We start from the raw sequence: 22,519 nt of genomic DNA on the forward strand, positions 1-22,519 counted from the left end.
ATGATATAGCACAGTGAGGGCCCCCAGGGACAGACATGGCTCTAGCAATAATGTGAGAGCAATTCTCCGATCTAAAATTGTGGTAATTATTCAGACTGTCACAGATGACCCCATTGACACGGCTGTGTACTGTCTTGGGTATGACATTCCATTTCCTATGTGATATTAAGAGCTTTTACTCTATTCAGCCTTTTTTTTAGCAGTTAATTACTGCTGCTGTGAGGTTAATATATGTTGATATTAGAAGGACATTTCTGTACTTCAGCAGTCCTTCAAGCATGATTACTTTAGCCACATGCCATTTTAAGGCATTTTAAAGCTTTCGGCTCGAACAGAGTTAAAATCTTCCCCTGAATATCCCTGGTTATTACACTGCATAGTTTCAACCCCTTTGTACGAACATGGGAGGGTATGAAAGTATGAAAAGAAATAATGTCAAACGTTTAATAGAGAATTTAAGAATTTTGATTGGAATAGGCTTTTAAGGTAATATTGTGATTATATACGTATCACGATTCTATATGTTTTGTGATTTAAATATTGTGATTTCAATACTGAGATTCGATATTGCAATAACCAACCCTAACCATTTTTGACCATGGGAAACATGGGACCACGATTCCAACCATCATGATCGCACCATTACTCCTTTTTGTGTACAAAGCCCTACTGCATAAGCTCCCGACTTACCTAACCTTGTTATTGAAGTATAAGAACATAAGTTATCAAAGTTCTTCTCAGGGTTGTAAACTCTTGAGGTTCCACGAGTCTCTACCAAATTGAGTAAATAAGCTTGTAGTTTTGGTGCGCCTCACCGCTGGAACAATGTACAGTGTACATTACAGTCGGTTGTTCTGGTGCCGCTCAGGCAATTTAAAATTTTGATAACACATAAGGGCCAGGATTTCTTCATGATCTTATAACCTGACCATTAAGGCTGGAAAATTCCAAAATGTAAACCCTTCTAACAGCAATTAAAACCTTGAATCATATAAGCTATCCACAGTTACTATATATTACCCCCAACGATACATGGAGAACCCTGGGGAAAACCCTGGGCATGAAATTTCAAACTTGCTAATTTAGGTACCATTGACTTCCACTGGTTTTTTGAAAAAAAATAAAATAATGCTTACCGTGGTTAGTGACAGTGCCCAGATAAACAGAGCAAGTGTGGTTTGAAGTCAAGTCAAATATGTGATTTTGTAATTTGGGTGAACTATCCCTTTAAGCAAACCTCCTCAGCACTGTAATTCTCTGTTTAGGTTATGTATCCTTTCTGGGAAATTCTATTTACCGTATTGTGAAATTAGTTTGGACAATAAGGGCAAGGAAAAGTAGAGGTTACGAATGTAACTCACGTTATCTGAAAGAGTTGAGGGAGACCCCTCACTATGGGACACGCACTCTGTATACCTATTCGTTGAAGACGCCTGGTTGAGGCTGGTGACGCTTGCAGGCAGATGGCCCCGCCTGCCGCCTGTGTTTATATATACTGTAGGACCTAGCAAGTACACCCATTTTATCCAGCAAACCACTCTTCATGAGCTTGAGAGGGGCAACGATGTGAGGGGTCTCCCTCATCTCCTTCAGAGAACCTGGGTTACATTCGTAACCTCTAGTTCTATTTCAGTTGACTCGGTTTGACCCCTCACGATGGGACCCTGCAAAAAACCCAGATTGCCTGGTCCAAATTGGAAACCTGTACAATTGTACGATACAATAATGTACCCTGTCTACATCATGCTGTCTCCAAATCAGTACTAAGGATAGTGTGCGCAGTCACGTCCAGGCTGTAAAACCTTTGAAGGGTATGTGGAGAAGCCCAGTTGGCTGCGGCACATATATCTGAAACAGAGACACCCTTGAAGTGTTCCCAGATGCCCAAAGGGGGCTGCAATTCCTGGCAATTGTAAACCTCAACAATAGCCCCCACAATCCAATGGGAGAGACTCTGTGTAGACACAGCCCTACCCTTGGTAGGGTTCGCAAAGCAGACAAACAACTGATCACAAACCCAGAACGACGCCGCCCGACGCCTAAACACACATATAGGACAGAGGGTGTTCAGGCACTCCTGCTCCGGAGAAGAGAAGGGTAGCGAATGGAAAGGGAGCAGTATGGCCGCTGCGGTACGCAATGGAGATGATTTTGGGAATTAACACAGCGTTAGGGCATAATGTAACCTTAGCATTGCCAGGGGTGAGTGCATGTCGGACGAACCGAAAGTGCACGTAAGTCACTCACATGCTTGGCCATGTCCAACGCGAGCAACAATGCGGTCTTATAAGACAGGGGAGTTACGCCTCAGAGGAGTTACCCACCCTAGAAACACCAGACAATTTTAAAATGAGAAATGGGCTTGTACTATTACATTTTAAATGCCAAAAGTCTAATAAATAAAATGGACTTCATTAACACATGGGCACAACCGGCAAACCTAGACATTTTTGTGCTCTCTGAAACATGGCTTCGTAATGATGTATCCTTAAATGACCATATTTAGGACAGACAGAGAAGGGAAAGGAGGAGGGTGGCTATTTTTTTGTCAAAAGCTGTTTTACTGCATCTGTTCTGCTCTCTTCCACTGTACCAAATCAATATGAATGTTAGTGTCTGTTTTGGAAATAACTCTAAGCTGTCTGTGATAGGAGTGTATTGCCCAACATCTGCTCATCATAGTACTCTTGATAACTTAGCTGCATTTCTATCCTCCTATGCACATTCTGAAGTAGTAATAATAGGTGATTTTAATCTAGACTGGTTGTCTCAAACCTAAAAAATCAAACACCTGTGCGATGGCTAAATAAATAATAAATAAATAATCTGCTCCACGCTTCCTTACAAAAATAAATTGTAAACATTTTAACAAGCAAGGTTTTTTTACATGATCTTTATTGGTTGAATCCCCATTTGGCTCTAGAACATTTCTCATCTATATTTATATCTCTGGCAGACAAACATGCCCCCTTTAAATGCCTTAGAATTAAGAATAGAAGTAATCCTTGGTATTCCACAGAACTTTCAGATCTCCTTTTGTTGAGAAACCAGGCCTGGGCCAAAGCTAGGAAAACAGACATAGTAGCCGAGAGAGCATTACAGAGAAAATTTAGATAAATAATGCCTTTAACCAGTATTTTATCTGGGCAGGCTCTTTATTTGAGAGAAATGGTGGTTTGGCTTACTCTGGTCAGACGGTCGACTGCGCTCCCATCTCCCAGCCCCCATTTGGCTCGATGGGAGATCAGTCAACTACTAGCGAATCTTTGTTTTCATTTCAACAATTTTCTACTTGTGATGTACTAGATGCTCTGCTTAAAATTTCTGTAAAAAAAATCCATTGGGGCTAATCTGCTTGATCCAGGCCTATTGCAGCTTTCAGCCCCCCTGATTGCAGAGTCATTGACACATTTTTAATCTGACTGTTATCTCCAAGGTTTGGAAAGCAGATCATGTGTCTCCATAAAGGTGGTGATCCCTCCGACCTAGATAACTACCACTCAATATCCAAGCTATCTTGCTATTTTTGATGATCTTGCATGATCCATGGTCCAATCTTTTCCTCAGTCGCATACATGACCCCAATTTGGCTCTAGAACATTTCTCATCTATATGCATCTCTGGCAGATAAATGTGCCCCTATTAAACACCTTAGAATTAAGAATAGAAGTAATCCTTGGTATACCACAGTACTTTCAGATCTCCTTCTGTTGAGAAACCAGGCAAAAACAGACTCAGTAGCTGATTGGCAGGTTTTCAGACAACTGAGAAATAGGTGCACCTCATCAATTAGGAAAGCTAAATCAAGCTACTTCCTAAGTGTTATCTCGGATTCTGCTGGTGATCCTACAACATTTTGGAAAACAATTAACTCCCTAAAGCGTGGAAATTCCTCTTCCTCCCTACCTAAAGAAGTTTTGTCAGACTTTTGTCAGAAATTGAGATAAGTAATACCTTTAATCACCATTTTATCTCTGCAGGCATTTTATTTGAGAGAAATGGTGGTTTGACTGACCCTGGACAGACCTAGATAACTACTGCCCAATATCCAAGCTATCTTGCCCTTCCAAAGTATTAGAGTCCCTGGTCAAGTCCCTGCTATGAACCTTTTTTATCATCCCATTCTATTCTAAATGTGCCTTTAGACCTGGTCATAGCACAGGCTCAGCTGCTACAAATGTCTTAGATGATGTGTTAAATTGCCTAAATCAGAAAAAAAACATTGTGCTGCCTCATTTATAGATCTCTCCAAGGCATTCTACGGTCGACCCATACCTACTCATTCCGAGGTTGTCTGAAATGGGCCTGGATCAGGCTTCATGTAGATGGTTTGAAAATTATTTACCAAATCACAGAAACATTTATCTGATTTATGCATATGTACTTTAGGTGGTGCCCTATTGAGCGTGTCCCCACTTATAAATACCTGGGCATTTGGTTTGACAAAGACTTGACATACAGAGGAGTTTGTTAAAAAGCTAAGATTTAAGGTGGGCTTCTTTTATAGGAATAGATCTTGCCTTTCCGTGAACAGCAGACAGCAGATTGTGCAATCAATCTTCATGCCAGTGCTTGATTATGGTAATGTCATCAACTGAAGTGCACCAGCCACTACTCTTAAACCTTTGGATGCTATCTACCATAGCACCCTTTATCAGAGGTGATAGTTTTAATACTCATCATTGCATACTTAATCAAAAAGTTGGCCGGACACTGTTAATGGCCCGTAGAGCTCTTCATCAACAAGAGTCGGTTAACTCCTGAGGTTCCTTGGTTCTCCACTGAACTGGATAAATCCGCTTTTAGTTGTGGTTGTACCTCACTGCTGGAACAATCTGCAGAGGATGTTTCAGTTGGTTGCTCTGGTGTCGCTAGGGCAGTTTAAAGTTTTGATTGAGGACCTCTATTCTTGATTTAGTTTTATTATGTTGTAATTTTGTATGTGTATTATGCATTGTTGTAAACCGTGTGTATGCAGGGCTCCCCTGTAAAAGAGACCTCGGTCTCAATGGGACTCCCTGCTAAAATAAAGGTTAAATGAAATGAGGGTGGAACAATTGGCCCTGCACTAATTCCCAGCGCAGCAGGAGCTGCCAAGGGGACACGTAGAGTAGCTGAGCTGTCTGCGACCACCAAGGTCCACTGTGGACGTATTGTTTGTTTTGACCAGGACATGATGTCCACTGCAGGAACAATTTAAAGTGTTTGAAGGCTAGAAACACTGTAGAGCTTGAGCACATTTATGTGGGCTGTGCTTAACAGACCTGACCAAACGCCGCTTACCGATCGTCTGTTGTGTAACGCCGCCCATTGTGTAACGACGCCTCTGTCATCACAACCCTTAGCTCGACGAGTCTTCCCATGGGGGAGCCCCTGGTCTCTCCACCACACCAGTAGCGAAACAGATCTAGATGGATTGAAGACACTCAGAGCTGAAAGTCTTGCATGTGGAGGCCAAGCTGAATGACCACGAAGCCATTAAACCCAACAGCCTCAGGCACGTGTGGTAGCAAAACACCTATTGACAGCCGGACAGTGTCATGAGTCTGGCTGGGATGAGGGATGTAGTGGACCCGGGGTTGTGCATGCGAGAGACGTGACCCAGAGAGGGAAATGTGGGACTTGTCCAGCCAGAGGGCTCACTGTCCCGTAGACTCACGTAGACCCGTGGTCTTGATGGTGCAGGTCACATGGTCGGCAAAAAGGCTGAGCTCCATAAACTTGTCCGTGTCAACACTTGCTCCTGGGTTCTTGGCCTCGCTCGACAACTCTGCCAGGTAGAACTGTGTTAGCGTTGGCCTCGAGCTGTCTGCACCACAGAGCAGTAGATCCAGTCGCAGATGTGAACCAAACCGGTTCATGCTTCAGGGTGCAGCAGAGGCACCAGCATTCGGGTCGAGATAGTCGGCCAGCAAGGCTTCCATCTGAGGCATATTGGGCCACCCAGCCTTTTCAGCCTTCTTAGGGGGACTTTGTAGTCGCTGGAGCCACTCACTACCTTGGATGAAAAGGCTGGTTCCACGATGACTTGATGGCATCAAGGTATTCATTGAGGATGGGCACACACTGGTGCGTGGCCTTGCAGGGTCCCTTCTAGCCTCTTGGCCGGTGGCAGGGCCCTGGGGAGCTCAAGTTCGAGCTTGGAGGAGGCTCTGTGGACTGCTTCCAGGAAGGACATGTCTACTTTAAAATCACCACTCCTCCCATGTTGCCTTAGTGGGCTAGACAGAAGGGAGGGAGCCCAGGTCAGCACCACCTTCCCCTTTGGAGAACTTGTGTTGGAGGTGCAGCCAGATAGCTTGCTTGCTTCTCTGTTGGCATCCTCCTCATTCAACTCCTCACAGCCTTGCATGAGCCGGAGCTCAATTGAGGTTCAGCAATGGAGGAAGAGTCGAGAGGTCCTTCTCCAGAAGAGAGCTGCGATGCCTCACCCTCATGAAGGTGCTCTGCAGCGACAACCTCTCCACATACCTGACTAGCCATTTGAGAACATCAGTATCCAGCAGAGCCCTAACTCACAGTATGAGGTGTCAAGAATGGCCGTCCATGCGTGAATTAATCCATGGCACTGAGGGTAAACTTTGAAGCACTACCATATCCATTCGGGCAGGTTCCCAGGGAGCTGCCTTCTTTGTATGACGTCTCCCGGACCTGGCAGAAACTGGAGCCATCTTTTCTGTGGGAGAAAAGAGGAGACACGGTGGTAATTAAGGGAGTTGACACACTACAGCTGTTGTGGGGGCAACAACCAAAACTAGAAAAATTTCACTTGAGAGAAAGCATTCACCGACACACCAAAGTAGTGTAGCAATGAAGCTTCAGTAAGATGGCATGCCAATTGCCTGAGCGTAATAGGTAGCGTTGCTATGTAGGTGCTGTCTCTGTTCGCACAAGGCATAATGAGCTATCAACTGTCAGATTAGCCGCGGGCTCAAGTTTTTAGCCAATCATCCTAGTGGTAAGCCGAAGCTCATACTAGGGACTTAGCTTGCTTTACACAAGGTAACAAGTTAGGGATTTAAACTAGTAAGGGCTCAAGTACAGGGCACTAATATTTCTTACATGATGTAAGAAAAACTAGTTTAATGTCTTTTTTATAGATCTCCACCACACGAACTGCAGAATATAAACAAACTGGTGATCATACAGGGTGGGATTAGAAAGCCCAGCGATGGAAATTCAAAATGCGCTTGTTCACTAGGCTTGAGAAATAGGCTTAAAACATTTAAGAGAGACAAAGCTTGCAACGAAATGGGTTTGGGATTAGAATAACAACACCTCGGGTAGCGGAGTGATTTTGCTTTTTTGTGTGTTGGTGTATTATGTTTATTATGTGTATATGTTGGGGATTTGTGCAATAAGCAAACAACTCAAATGACTTCTTCTCGGTGTCATCCTCTCTACTCCTGCAGCTTGTCTGACTAATCCCCATTGGAGACGGTTGTCTCCGCACCCAGTCTGCCAACAAAGGCCTCCTATGGATTAGACCACTGCCGTCACATGCCCCTCGCTGAACCACAGCAACTCTCACTATCTTATTGGATCTTTTTTTTGTCAATTTGTCCACTGATTTATCAAATACTGCTGATGGCAGTTGGGCATAATGTTTCATAGGAAGCTTGCAGCGTAAGTGCAAGCACATATCAAGAATATCAAGGAAAACATGTCTACTAGAATGACCTAGAGTATGAAAAAATACAATTCACAAATGTATACTGGCAACAAGACTGTGGCAGAGAGACAAGGAAGGGCATCCATTGACTCATTTCAAAGAGGAACTCAATTTGAAAGGCTCGAGGGGTGCACGCTCCCTAAGCCTTGAATTGGAGAAGCGTAGACCTCTCGGCTCCACCACAAAGGCAAAGATGGTTAAAACCGGTGACGATAAGCAAGAGTATGGGAGTAAAGGAAAGAGGAGGGAAGCGTGCAGCAGACTTGCTTAACAGCATGGGATAATGCCACCAGTGCTCCATTAGCCCTCACACCCCAGAGACATGGTAGAGCTGATTAAATCTCCCCTGTCTGATTTAGAGGTTCATCATTCGTTGCAATAAGAGAGTCCCCACAGGCGAAGAGCAACGGCTTGTTTTAATGAAAGACATTTATCATACGTTGTTTGTTTATGCATCCACTGTTGAGATGCTTAATTGAGTGGTTGAATGGGTTGGAGAGAGACAGCGAAGATGGCACAAGTCCCCATAGGGGATTACATTTTTGACCAGTCATCACGCAGAAGTGGACAGCGTCACTAACAGATGTACTTCCTTGCCACCAATAGCTTCTTTCTCCCTTTCTCCGTTGCCCTGAGAAACGTGTGTGGAAGGCTAGAGCCCTTTTGGGGCCACTTATCGTCGTTTTACATTAAAATGATGATGTGCTGTTTTTTTCTGGCCCAAGTTCATAACCATAATAGAGTAAGCAGCTAACATCGTTTTCACACTACAGTGCCAAACCAAAACTTACTTTGCTTGGCTCTCTAAAAGAGAGCTGAACTGGCCCAATGACGTCTGGTTCCAGCTGCAATCAGCTTAAATGTGAAAAGAAAGCAGGTTGACCATATATTGATGGTTGGGTCTGTCTACCTCCCTGTTGCAGGTACATCTATGTCCCATTAGGAGGCTCTCGCCATGGGCTGCTGTGGAAGGTGCTGTCCACTGGTCTGGCCTTTGGCTTTGTCTGTCTCTGGCATGGCGGACATGACTACCTGCAATACTGGGCGCTGATGAACTGGGGCGGGGTTCTGGTGGAGAATGGACTGAAGACTCTCCTCTCTTCACCCCTCATTCATCCCTCTATTGTAAGTGAGATTCATTAATTTATTCACTTATTAGTCAGGAATGTGCACTGTGCAGCATAAATTCAGACTCTTAATTTATTGCACAAGATTTAGTTTTATTTTTTATTTTATCTGCAGTGCCTGGTTAAATGTAAACTATTTTTTTTACAATAACAAAGAAATATAACAACATTTCAACATATATTTGTTTGTTATTTGATCAAATGTTACTGTCTTAGCCAAAATGTCAAATGACAGCCTCCACCTTTTGTATTTCATTGACATTTTAATTAAAATTTTAACAAGCAAGAAAGCTTAACGCTACCCCCATGGAAATTGGGAAACATCAAATGAAAATCAAACATTTTATCCTGATGTCTATAGAAATGCTAGAAAGGCATAGGTAAAGCATACATGTACATCTTGTCATACATTTGGGTTGGATTGTTTGCATGTGTGCATAAGCTTGGGAATGTTTGAGTGCTTTCCACTGTGTTTTAGATTTAGGGCTAAGCTGAAAAAAAAAGGTGGAGTTCTTATCGGCCCAGCCCATACGCGCATTTGATTTTTATATTCTGTGGTGAAGCTGCCTAGTAAAGCCTGGGTCTATTAGCTGACCCTCCATTACACAGGATGGGCAGTGAGGCTGAGGGCTCTTTCTCTTTCGCTATCCATTGCACTCATTCCTCATAAATCTCTCTTCATTGAGAGAGAAGAATACAGTAGTTTATCCCCCACACTCCATTTCACCAGGCTGCAATTATAGTTGTAATTATGCAAGTCTCATACCATGGCATAATGTTCAATATGGTTCCAAGAAAATGTTACCAATACAACTTCCAACAGTAGTGGTATCTTCTGATTTACTCAGTTATAAGTTTGATTATTTAGCCATAATGCGTTTTTCAACATGGAAATGTAATTTGTATTGTACACCATAACAAGCATATGTCTTGCCTATTACAACAACAAGATACTGTCAAATTAGAAACAAGCAAGTGTGAAAAGTTATTCACCTGTTTAATCTTGAATGACAATCTGCAAGACCAATTTAAACTTTTGTTTGTTGAAGGTTTATCATGATAATGAGTGACTACCTGTTGCTTCCCCCCCTCCTTAGGAACGATGTTTCTCTGCGCCCATGAGGAGGCGTGGCATTGCCCTTCTCTATGCATTCTCCACAGCCATGCTTATACTGTCCAACCTCGTCTTCCTTGGGGGTATACACGTTGGCAGAATCTTCTGGAACAGAGTCTTCACTCAAGGTGAGCTTTCTCCCATATCAACACAAGGATTTGGCTAAGCTTTATTTTATTTCAAGTGGTATTTACCAGGAAATTATGTTACAGTATGACAATGGATACAGTCTGACACTTGCCTCAATGATTTCAATACATTTTTACATTTTTGACATTTAGCAGACGCTCTTATCCAAAGCGACTTACAGCAAGTATATTTGTCTAAAGTAAGTGAATCATCTATACATCAGTCATCATAAGCAAACATCTATGCTTGGACCAGGTGTCATTAGCAGTCACAGTGCTAGAAGAAGGAAGGATTAGGATAATAAAAAAAAATAATAATAATAATATATATATATATATAAACAGTAGAGGAGCTGTACAGAGGGGTAGTTGGGGGTGAAGAGGTCTTTAGGGGGGACAGTCAAGATGTAGCCTGAAGAGATGGGTCTTCAGCCTACAACGGAAGATAGGTAGTGACTCTGCAGTCCTGACAGCAGTGGGAAGCTCATTCCACCACCGGGGCGCCAAACAGTGAAAAGCCGTGACTGAACAGCGCGAACGCTGCATCCTCGTAGAGGCGGCGGTGTCAGGCGGCCAGCCAAGGTGGAAGAACAGAGTAATCAGGCACGGGTTTGAAAGGGTAGCATGTAGTGTAGCTTATTTGATTGAGGACCAATAAACCAAAATGTAATTATTGAGCAACTTTTCAGTAACTACTCTTTTACCATGTCATTTCAGGTCATAAACATTACCCCAATGCTAACAGCAATGTTATTATTTGATTTTATCACAGAATAAGCCCTAGTGTTGCTAAGTTCAAGTTCCCAGGTGCCATAGGTACAATGAATGGGACAAAGAAGAGATTGTTTGTTGTTGTAGAAAGATTTGTGAGGGTATGTTTGTGTCATTGGACTGGAATAGTGCCCTAGTTGGTCGACTGGTCTGTATGGCACCCAGGGTGGGCATAGAGAATTGCACTGTGAAGGTGAGAGTAAAAGGGTTACCTTTATGTAACAGAGGGGCTGACTGGAGAGGGGTTGGAGACGGGGAACATCTCTGCAGGAGCCCCATAGCCTTTCACACCTGTCATCCTGTTTGCCCATTGTTCTATACACACACACACACACACACACACACACACACACACACACACAATGTGGAGCTTCTAGCTTCATTCCTCTCTCCCAGGAATTGAAGGGATTGCTGTGAGACTTGAGGCTCCAATTTGCTTCTACTAAACAGTGGCACGCATATGGAGCAGGCAGCAATACTCACAAAAGGGCACCATGATCCGTAAACAAAAAACACAATGCACAAATATAATTTACTATCCACACACAATCACCTTTTGATTTGTATTTGTAAACCATTATTTTAATGAATGCTAAATTATTTCTAAATATGTCTAAAGATTTGCGAATACATGCTCTTAAATGGCAGGTCATTACTGGCGGTTACAAGTGATAGTGGAGAATTGTCTATTTATTAATCTGATGCAAATGATAAAAACATGATAAAAGTTGTGAAAGGTTCATTAAACCTGTAAGTATGGTAATTTAATTTGTAAAAAAAAATCCATTCCAACATTCACAGTGAAATCCTGACTGGCAAGTACAATGGACATCTTCATGTCATATTCAATTACTGTATCCCCACCCACTCATTGCTGGAGACTTGCCCTCCGCCTCTGCGCTAACTGAAGCTGAACAAAATTACCAACTTAGTGTCGAAGACTAAAGTTAGTGGTGCACAGCGTACCTTAATGCAGAAGCAAATTGGAGCCCTTGGGCACTTGACAGTTGGTGTGTGTGTGTGTGTGTGTGTGTGTGTGTTGGAGTGTGTGTGTGTGTGTGCGCACTGTAAACCCTCATTACCCCTAATTTGTTAACTGTACTCAATTGTTTTGTGGAAACACCTTGCACTCACTTTAGTTGAGTACAGTTACCTAAAAGGTTATCGTGGTCCCTACACAAACCATATGGGTCACATGAGCCCAAATGGACACAGTTTTGAGTTAATATGACAGATTTTCTTTGAGTAAGTAAAGACATATGTTGAGTACATTGTACTCAAAACTGCTACACGAAATATAATAATTGTGTAACACATATTGGAATATTTTTGGTTTACAAATGGCTATTTAGAAGTTAACTTAATAATTTAAGATATTTCTACTAAATAATTTAGTGTTTGAGTGACATTATATAGTCAATATTTTTTAGTATTTAAGTTCCTAGTGTTCTTTTATACATCGTACTGAAAATGCTGATGCATTTAGTTAGGTTAAGTTAGTTAGTTCTACAAAGGGTGCCCCTCAACAGAAAAAAAAAAAAAAAGAATTCTCAGAATTCCACAAGTCTAAAATGGAGAACCTTAATTTAGCAGTTGTAATTGGCAGGTGGAGTGCCAGACCTATAGACATGCACACATTTCCCACCAATGGGTGCTGGTCCAAGCACTTGCATGAATATAAGCTCAGACATAATACAGTTATAAATAAACAATAACCAACATCACAGGTATATCAGTTAGTGAGATAATGCAACAGAAACAACAGAAATTCACATTGACCCACAATGCCCTTGCAACAGAAGGAAAAACATTTGCATATTCGCTAGGGAATTGTGGGTAAGTGTAAATTATCTGACTAACCAATGTACCTGTGATGTTGGTTCTTATTTGATTCTAACAGTATTGCATCTGCGCTCATGTTCATGTGTTTTGGGGTGGTATTTTTTGATATGACAGAACTCGTACAGCTCATGAGAGTTTCAGTTAACGTATAAATGTAAGTAAATGTAACATCATATTTATTAGTAGATGCATGTAAACCTGGCCGGTTTATTTATTAAACCCTTATTTAACCAGGCAAGTTGTAGCAACAACCTGGGGAATAGTTTCAGGGTAAGAGGAGAGGGGATGAATGAGCCTAAAGCAGGGGATGATTAGGTGGCCATGATTGTACGAGGGCCTGATTGGGAATTTAGCCAGGACACCACGTTAACACACCTACTCTTGCGATAAGTGCCATGTGATCTTTAGTGACTCGGTTTAACAACTCATGCGAAGGACAGAAACCTCTGCAAAGCAAAGTCCCATTTACTGCCCTGGGGCATTGAGGTCCCAAGACCAGAGGGAGGACTGCCACCTACTGGTCCTCCAACACTACTTCCAGCAGCCTGTTTTGGTCCCCCATCTAAGGATCGAGGCATACCCTGTTCAGCTTCCCAGACAGGCCAGCAGAGGGATGCATGGTGGTGTGGCTGTCAGTGGGGCCACTCTGTTGTCAAGTAGCTTATTTCAGAAAGCAGGTCGCAGAATCGAAATATTTATTATTACCTGTTCATTTGACAGTCAGGATCTTATCTCAATGGTCTGGATAGCCATTTTCGAATGGAAGCTAGCTAGTACCAATGTCTAGTGTAAACAAAACAGCTCATTGTAATTGCAATTTTTTACTGGTGGCCACAGGGGAGCTAGAGTTCATGTGTAGCTCCTTTAAATAATTTTCTTACATAATATAATAATATCTTGATGTTGTGATTTGATCTTGATTATTATCACCAAAATGTTTGCTAATGAATACTGTGTATATATATATATATATATATATATATATATATATATATATATATATATATATATTCTATAGGGTTAGATATATATATATATATATATATATATATATATAGGGTTAGATACATATATATATATATATATAATTATTATTATTATATATTTTTTTTAAATGAAACACTTGATTCGCAAGTAAAATCTTAGCTACCACAAGTGTGGTACTTTAAGCAAGCAGGGGTAAAATGGAAATACATTCCATTTGCATGAGATCAATGCTTTTAAATCTTACATGGATTTTAATGGTGCTGACTGGGGTTAAAATGATTTATTCACAACACAAGACTCTCACTGCTGAAGTCATTATCAGAGATTATGAACTTCCATTCAACAGCACCATTCCAGCATTCGATGAACCCTCTGATATGATTGTGCTCTTTAATAATTTGCTCAACAGAGAGGATGAACTACAGGGAGATACACTGTGCTCAGAGCCTCTGGGGCACTTTCAGTCCAATTAGAGTGCTTCATTTAATGTGTCCATGAGCAGTGAAACATGATTGTGTTAGATTACAGGTTATTTAGAGGCTCCACAAAGTTAAAATACCATCAGGAATGAATGGCTTATCACTTTATTGGGTTTAGATGTTTATCATTTAGTACCCATGGTTGTCTGTTGGGTAATGATTCACATAAACTGTGACTCTTTTCTCTGCTATTTCTACCTGATGGTCATTCAGTACAGTACCGTGTAGTTAATGTCTCCTCTAAACTGATGGTGATTTGATGTCATTTTGTGATGCCCCTTCCACTGATGGTGTTGTTCTGACATGCATGAAGCAGGGTAGACCTTTATTATTTATTTATTTTAAAAAATCAAAATAGGATTAGAACATCTGAAATGAGGATTCAAAGGAGTCAACATAAACATCACAGAGCTAACAGCCCACAGGCATCAGGCATATGTGCTAGGTAATTGTACACACCTACATCTTTTAGCTCGGCAACCGAATTATCACTGCTGTTTACTGCCAGTACACACACACGTTTGAGAGTAAAACAACGACATGTGTGGATGAGAAACAGGACTCCCACTGCCCTACAGTGTACCGTAAATATCATGGAGAAACAGATTATTGAATATACGTTGGCTAGCTAACCCTAACCCTAACCCTATAGAAATGTTATAGCTAATGCTAATATAAAAACAACTGTTAGCAAATTCCACTGTTCTGTTTAGCTCGTCTCCAGCGCTACGTGTTTATGAATGTTGCTTACCAGTCATTTCCAAATCATGGATTACTTAGAAGTGTTGAATTGTCACTCATTCACTACACAGTTAAAAAAAAAGGTGTCAGAGACAACTTTCAATATGATGCTACTCAACCTTTCATGAGCATTATACAAACAGAGATTGGGCCTTTTGATGATTTCATAGTAGTGGGAAGCTGCATTTTGGCATTCTTTAAATGCAATATGGATATTTCTCATCTACTTGCTGGCTTTTTCACTCCATGTGCACTTAATAGGGTCCTCTCTGTCTAATCAGGATACAAAGGCAGCCATGTTGGCTAATTACAGCATCTGGCCTTTTGCAAACATCATCTCCGATGGTGACTCGATATGTTGACCCTACATTATCATGACTAGTTTGCCAGTGCATAGATTATAGAATAGATGGATCTATAAATGGTTTATAACCAGTTTATAAACAAGTCTATTTGTTTACAAATTATGTATATACCATTAACAGTAAAATAGTAATTACACAATAGTCACCTATGAATTACTTGTTTCTTTTGGACTTATGACTAGCAACACTAAGCATTATTTGGTACAGTTTTGAGTAGTTGCCTATTTTGTTATATTTGTGGAAGTAAGTACCAGAAGGATACTGCACATCATACTGTAAGTGTATTGTAATGTGTATCAGTCCTAAAACCCAAATGTTGATCCTAGATCTATCCTTGTACATAATCCTGTTCAAATCCTGTCCCCTTTTGGCTGGCAGTCTGCTAGAACTTTCACAGCAAGACACCTGCAGCTCAGAAGAACACTCCACAGGAGCTGTGAGCTGGGCTTATGTCTCACATGATGTAATTAAGTGAAATTATTTCTATGTCTATCTCCCTCTTTTTAAATCTATCGTCTACCTCTTTCCCTCTTTTTGTTATTGTATCCCTCTGTTTTCTTTAAGTTTCCCTGTGATTTCACACTCAATCAGTTTGTGTTTATTACAATTCTTTTTTTTTCTTTTTTTTTTAATATCATCCAGTATTTTCTAACAAACAGATCAATTTATCCATTCATTTGCCAGAGCAAAATTTATAGTTGAACCAAAGATTGTATATACTAGAGATGTGCTACTCCCTTGATTTACTATTGGTTTTGAGAGAGATGGGGAAGATAGCGCCAGTCTCACATGGGGATACAGTTCTGACCAATTGCCACACAGTTATAGATTAGCGTTATTGACAGTTGTCATTGCTAGGTTTGCATTGCTATCTATGCTAGCATGTCTTTTTCACGCCGTTTCCATAGCAAGTATGCAAGACTAAAGTGGGAGGCTAGGAATGCTAGGACAGAGCCAAATAAAGTGACAGTTTTCCTGTACACACAGCACCTTTAACCACTGGATCTAACAGGGTGAATAGAACACAAACATGTCAATATCTGTAACCTAACCCTAACCTTGAAAAGGTTGAACATGTACAGTACAATGTCTGGAAGGTTGATAAATGGTACAAGAAACACAAAAACTCTTGCTCTTTACAGTTTTACATAATTGTTTTAATTACATAATGGATGTAATTTGATTCCCATTAAGACCCTTGGGGATATTGCTATAGTCAGTTTTCATTTAAATTCATAATTAGATTTTTGAGGGTACACAGAACACACTCAAAAGAGCCAGGGAAATGTACTATTGAGAAATGGAAACCTACATTCTGGGAAGCAATATCGCACTACCTTCTTGCTTCCTATCCCACCTGCTTTCTCTCATTATAGCAGCTGGAGCTTGTCACAGGCAGTTTACTGGTCTGCTCTTAAAGACAGACTGTGGTGAGATCCACAGAATGGCTTTTAGTGCTGTCAGGAAAATCTGCCGTGAATCTAGATGTGTGTTTAAACCTGCCTTTCGCAATCTTAGTGTGATACAGGAAAGTGTGGCCTTTGTTATGTTGAGGTGAGCCGCAGCCACCCCGGTGCAGCTCCTAAATGAGTGTCTGCACGTCTCATTCCGCCTGTCAGTCTAACACAGCCCTGGCTCTCAACACAATGCAGGTGTGTGTGTTTAAATCTGTTAATCTGTGTGCGTGTGTGCGTGTGTGCGTGCGTGCGTGCGTGCGTGCGTGCGTGCGTGCGTGCGTGCGTGCGTGCGTGCGTGCGTGCGTGCGTGCGTGCGAGAGGTAGTTAAAGGTTGTATAGGTAACTATTATCTTTGGCAGATTGATTGTGAAGAGTTAAATGTTGCATTGGGAAGTGATGTACTTTGTGTAATGCAAATTCTGAAGTGGGGAGTTATTTTCTCAGTGGGGTACTATTCCTCATCACAATTATCACCTGTAGTTGTCTCAGTTGTGCAATATCAAAATCATTGATCTGTTTTGCAGCCAAACATAGCATAGTCAATTTACATTTTGCACTGTCCTGCAGAAAATGAATATTCAAAATATCTATTCGCTTTCCCTGGTGTCTACTGATGCACAATATAAAACACAATGTGCAACGATTGATTGGAGCCATTTTGAGCAAAGCAGTCCCATACTGTGGGTGATAGTGAAGTCCATTCAGTTCCCAGAGCTAGGCAGTGGGGTGACTTGGCATGGTGCCTCAAACAGGATTGTCGTCATTGCTCATGTGGTGCCCCAGAGCAAAGGTGCAAGAGACCTTTTAAAGCCAATTTACACCTTCAGGATTTGTTGTTTATTAACAAGCAGACTTGAGACTGTGTTCATAATTTTCAGTTCTTGGTCTGTGTTGATGTAGAGATTGTTAGTCTTGTAAGGTTTTCGGGAGAATCTGCATTGTGACTAAAGTTTTTTTATTTAATTTTCTGAAAGTGAAAAAAGTATAATATGATATATGAAGACAGCAGCAGACATGTACTGTATCCTGTATCCAATATCTGGGCATATACTCTATGTGCACACTTACTTATCAGAACAAATATAAAGATGGATATGTTCTTGGTTTCTTAACAGAGACTTTCTTCCTGTGCAAAAAGTGAATTGTAATATCCTGGTCATGCAGCTGGAAAAGTCTCTCTCAGCTTAATAATGCATCCGCCAACACAACCAAAATAGAGAAGGTGATGTTATTCTGAGGGTTCAAATTTAGATTACTGAGCGGATGTCATTTCCTGAAATATTTATTTGCCAAGTACTGTACTTTCCCTCCCTTAAAACAGAGCTAAACCAGAGCCAGCACGCTTGTCCTGCTTTCATCTAAATACCTTAATGGTGTTGGCCGAAGTACAAGGTTTCATGTTAGTGGTGAATGTAAAAAGTCCAGCATTACATTTAAAATTGATAATTTGGCCATACTTGACCCAACATCTTAGCCCAGTACTATTCTAGTCCTGGCCTCTTTAACCCAGACCTCCATAACAGGTAGCCTACTGATATTGTGAGTCACCCGTGTATCATAAAGAGAGGACACCTTGTCCAGTCTTCTAGTCCTATTCCTGGTATAGTCAACGAGCAGATGTGAGTTTTCTCAGACTAGCCTAATTTGGCTGGCATGAGTGAGCCTCACACTCACAGAAAGCAGTGCATTGATTTCCCTACAGACGGATCTTGCCCATGTAATGAAACTGTGGCTCCTGAACATTTGTTCACATGTGCACCTTGTTCTGCTGTGCTGCAGGATGGACCATGTTTATACTGTATATCAGGCAATAGTTTCAGAGAAGTGGGGATAAAAACAATTCACTTAAACCCTACATCAGATGTACAGATATCATTTTTTAATTGATGTAAAAAAAAAAACAATCCAGGAGTGTGGGAGGGAGAAAAATGTAATGAAGTAATGTACTTAGGCACCAAAAAGGATTAGAAGTGGAGGTACGTCTTCTCAAAATAACAGATCGCACAACAAAAAGAACGTGACTCATTTAGACCGTATGGGTCTGGCTGAGGAAAAATAATTAACAACTTGGTCTTCTTCTTTTAACTGTTATCGGCTGGACTAGGAAAGTTAAAAGCTTCCAGGCAGAGAAGGATGGTTTAAGTGCACCTTGTGTTTTTGTGCTGTTTTGCTATAATGGCATGGTAATTACAATGGGGTACAGCTGTAATTATATGTGCTATTTTTAGTCACAATGCAATTACACTTGGTCAGGGCCGTTTTGTCGCACACAGCAATGCAACAGAGTTGACTTATTTTTTATTTAACCTTTAACCAGGCCAGTCAATTAAGAACACATTGTTATTGACAATTACGGCTTGGCAAGTGACGAATTACTGTCTTAAGTTGAAACAGGCAGGAAGCCCATCATCTCATGTTGTTTACTCAGTATTATAGGTATACATTGGGTTATAATTACCAACCCATTTCCAAAGCTGCTTTGTATCATGTCCCTGTGCACTCAAATGTATATTGTGGAAATATTTTCTTTTATATTGATAATCCAATTTTGTCTTCTCAGTAGTTTGTCTGAATCCCACCATCAGGGGCAAGTATGTTTTATTTGCTTTGTATGTGCATTGAAACACATTGCTGAACTCCTGCCCCAGCCTTTGACATATGTTATGTTATAGTCATCACAGCAATATGTTCAAGCTGTATGATAGAGTTGGATATGGTGTTGTGGTCTGAACTCTGTGGGCTAAGTACAGTATTAAATGATCAGCTCCTTCTCTCAGAAGAGCAGAGTCAAAGCTTCTTTAACTGTTCCCTGGCTCTTTTTCAAATACCCATTATTTGACCATCACAGTCTTCCTGTCCTTGAATGACCCCTGACCCCACCACCTTCTATATTGATCTTGCTATGATGTAGCACATTTTGGGGAAAAACATTGGATTACACTTTGGTTTCTTTGATGCTCATTAAGACAAGTACCACTGGGTAGTTATCAATTATGGTAAATTGCGTCTTTGAGGTAGTGACAGAAAATGTCCATTCTTGACCACATTGTTTCTTTGTAAATACGAGGTAAGTACTTGTTAAAATCGGGCTGTAAAAAACCCCCACTATCCAAATGATTCAAATAACAATGGATATTTCATTATTACAGTTGCACTGCTTTATTTTTGGAAAGATGTTTTTACATTTGCCTGCTCGTCCAAGAATGTTTGTGCTGTTAGCCAACTCATATTACTGTTGTTGTCATGCCAAACAGTCTGGTCTCACATCAATCTTTTGTATATTCTATCATGAATGAGCGCAAGAACAGAGGACTTTAAAAACAGATTCAAGTGTAATTGGTATATTGACCTTGAATAAAACCAGTCATAAAATAGTGAGGCCAGAAAGTTTGGCGGGACAACGTGATGGGAGTTCGCTAATAGCACAAACAGCTGGGGCAACAAACATTTTCATGAGACCACTGTTCTGAGGGTTCCAGGCCTCTAAGGATGTCTCCTTGTCTTTCTCTCCAGGTTGGTCTACAGTGGCTCCACCCATGTTAGCCTTCTTGTACTGCTTTTCTCAGATTGGATTGGAGTGGGAGCGCAACCCACCCTGAATCTTCCCACAGTGCACTTGGAGTGAAAAACCCTGCTATCAAGCAACCAAGATGACATGCTCGATAGTGGGTGTATGGAGAAAAACACTGGACAAATGTATGGGGAAACAACTGCTGCTGTTCATAGCGAAGCAATGCTTCTATTTATGTGAACATAGTTCAGTCACAATACTCACTCACTTTAAGTCATAGTAGTTGTTAAACCCTTTGAGTCATACACGCCACGGATACAGGATTGACCATAAATAAGGTTTTAGAGAGAGCCTATCATGGTGCTCACCACGGCGTGATGAAAGCAAGAGAAGATGGTCGTCTCCATCTGTCTGTTTCACTGACAGTATTCTTATATTCCATCCTTGGAGCCCATATTTATTAATTTCTATTCCATCTGTGAAATGCCAAGTATAGGGTGTCACGGAATGTTTGAAACCGGTGAGGTGTATTCCTTTGATTCGCGTCCAGGTTAGAATTAGCCCTGTTAATCCTGTATCTGTCTCATAGGGATCATCAGATCTGTGGTGCTAAATCAGATTAGTGTGCAGGGTCAGGGAGAAAACCCCTCTGAGTAGCGCAACTCTGAAAGGACTTAGATGTATTTGCAAAGTAACAAGCTCAGCCAATAGAATACATCTGCATTACATCTTATATATCTTATGATAAGAGACGCAACCCTATTAGTGAGGGATTACCAGTACAAAAATAATTTCATCACGTGTAATGGCTTCAAAGAGGCCCATCCATCTTTTGTGCTATAGTGTTTAATGATGTGCCAAGTGTCCACTCTTGCGAAGGCAATCTGCTCAGTGAACCAGCTCTAATATTTGGCAGTGACCTCAACCCTGGATCTCACTGTATCTCTTTTGTCTTGTTTCACACTCTTTTGATCTGTCTCTCTCTCTCTTTTGATCACTCTCTTTTTTGGTCTCTCTCACTTCCTCCATCAGGGTATAGGTGTTAATTGAATTTGTATGTAATGTTTTGGGCACTAGAATGAAGTAAGCATTCCCCAAAGCCAACATGTACTGTATAATGTAACATAACTGTTTTATTCATCACTAACTCATATATTGTGTTTATGGCAATATTTCAACACACTCAGAATGTCTGAAAAATGATGAAATGAACAAACCCCCTCAAAGTGAACATTCAAAGGATATGTATAAAATATTTATTATTATAAATAATTGTGTACATTTTTTTTTACAAATAACATTGGTTGTGCTTACAATGATTACATTTATCATCACAGTATGAATATAGTGACGTGCATAAATCACATTAATATCCTCATATATATTTGTTTCTATAGTTTATTTCTCTCTCTCCTAAAGCCTCAATCTGCAATTGGTAAAATGGTATATTGGCTGCCCTGTCACTCAGGCCAAACAACAAGGGATTGCAATTCAGTAAGAGTAACCAGAGAGACTGTTTCACTACACAACTTACACTTTTGAGGATGAAATTATAGTTTTAGGTTTTAGCAGCACACTGTACCGCTTGTTGTGTCCAACCCTCCTCTGACTGATCTGAGTAGAAAGAAAGATGCTCACCACACTGGTATGCTGCTATAATACTTCTGTTAACCTAAACATTTGAGGGCAGTCACCTAGCCTCTGGTTACTTTGAAAGCAGAACCCAATGTTTTGCTTGTTGTGTACCCTGAGTGGCGGTGCAACCAATTTGCCATTGCAATAATAGTGTATTGGGGCTTTAACATGACATTCCAAAGCAGTATGTACATACATAGTGACACAAGGCAGCTCCCCTGAGCTGACCACAAAAATAGTTCCAGGTTGTTCAAATTGTTATTATTCATGCTCATGTGTTTAAGGAGTGCAAAAGGAAATCAAGGTTTTTTGGTGCATGACAGGACAAAGGGTGCAGGGTGGCACTTTACACAAGGTGGTACATGGTTAGGTTTCACTGGCTAGGCTCGTGCAGGAAGGACTATATGAATACATGGTCAGATGTTATCGAACAGGGCTCTCTGTCTTACTCTTGTCTTCTGTGATGTCAGCACAATCTAAATACATACTGAAAGGGGGTTATTCAGTAATGCCAGGGTAAATAACTATTTAGTCTACATATTTGTTATCAAGTAGTACACTTGTAATAGATGCAATAGATTGTATTAATGCAGTTGGCATGATTTGTATCTGTTTATATATTTTTTTAAATATACAAAAAGATAAGTAGCAAATGTATCACTGATGTATGTTCTATGAATAACCCCCTCA

The 22,519-nt window shown here is 40.8% G+C and overlaps 1 protein-coding gene across 1 annotated transcript in view; it reads left to right on the forward strand.

The window, feature by feature from the left end:
* The window catches only part of hhat (hedgehog acyltransferase), a 48,036-nt gene extending 26,628 nt beyond the window's left edge, over positions 1 to 21,408 (forward strand). The window contains exons 10-12 of the mRNA XM_083695236.1: positions 8,596 to 8,797; positions 9,897 to 10,041; positions 20,197 to 21,408. Of these exons, the coding sequence (XP_083551362.1) occupies positions 8,596 to 8,797; positions 9,897 to 10,041; positions 20,197 to 20,282 (433 nt within the window). The 3' untranslated portion in view covers positions 20,283 to 21,408. The remainder of the gene's footprint in view (positions 1 to 8,595; positions 8,798 to 9,896; positions 10,042 to 20,196) is intronic.
* Positions 21,409 to 22,519: the final 1,111 nt, after the last annotated feature.

This window comes from Argentina silus, assembly GCF_951799395.1.
Source record: "Argentina silus genome assembly, chromosome: X".
Lineage (NCBI taxonomy): Eukaryota > Metazoa > Chordata > Actinopteri > Argentiniformes > Argentinidae > Argentina > Argentina silus.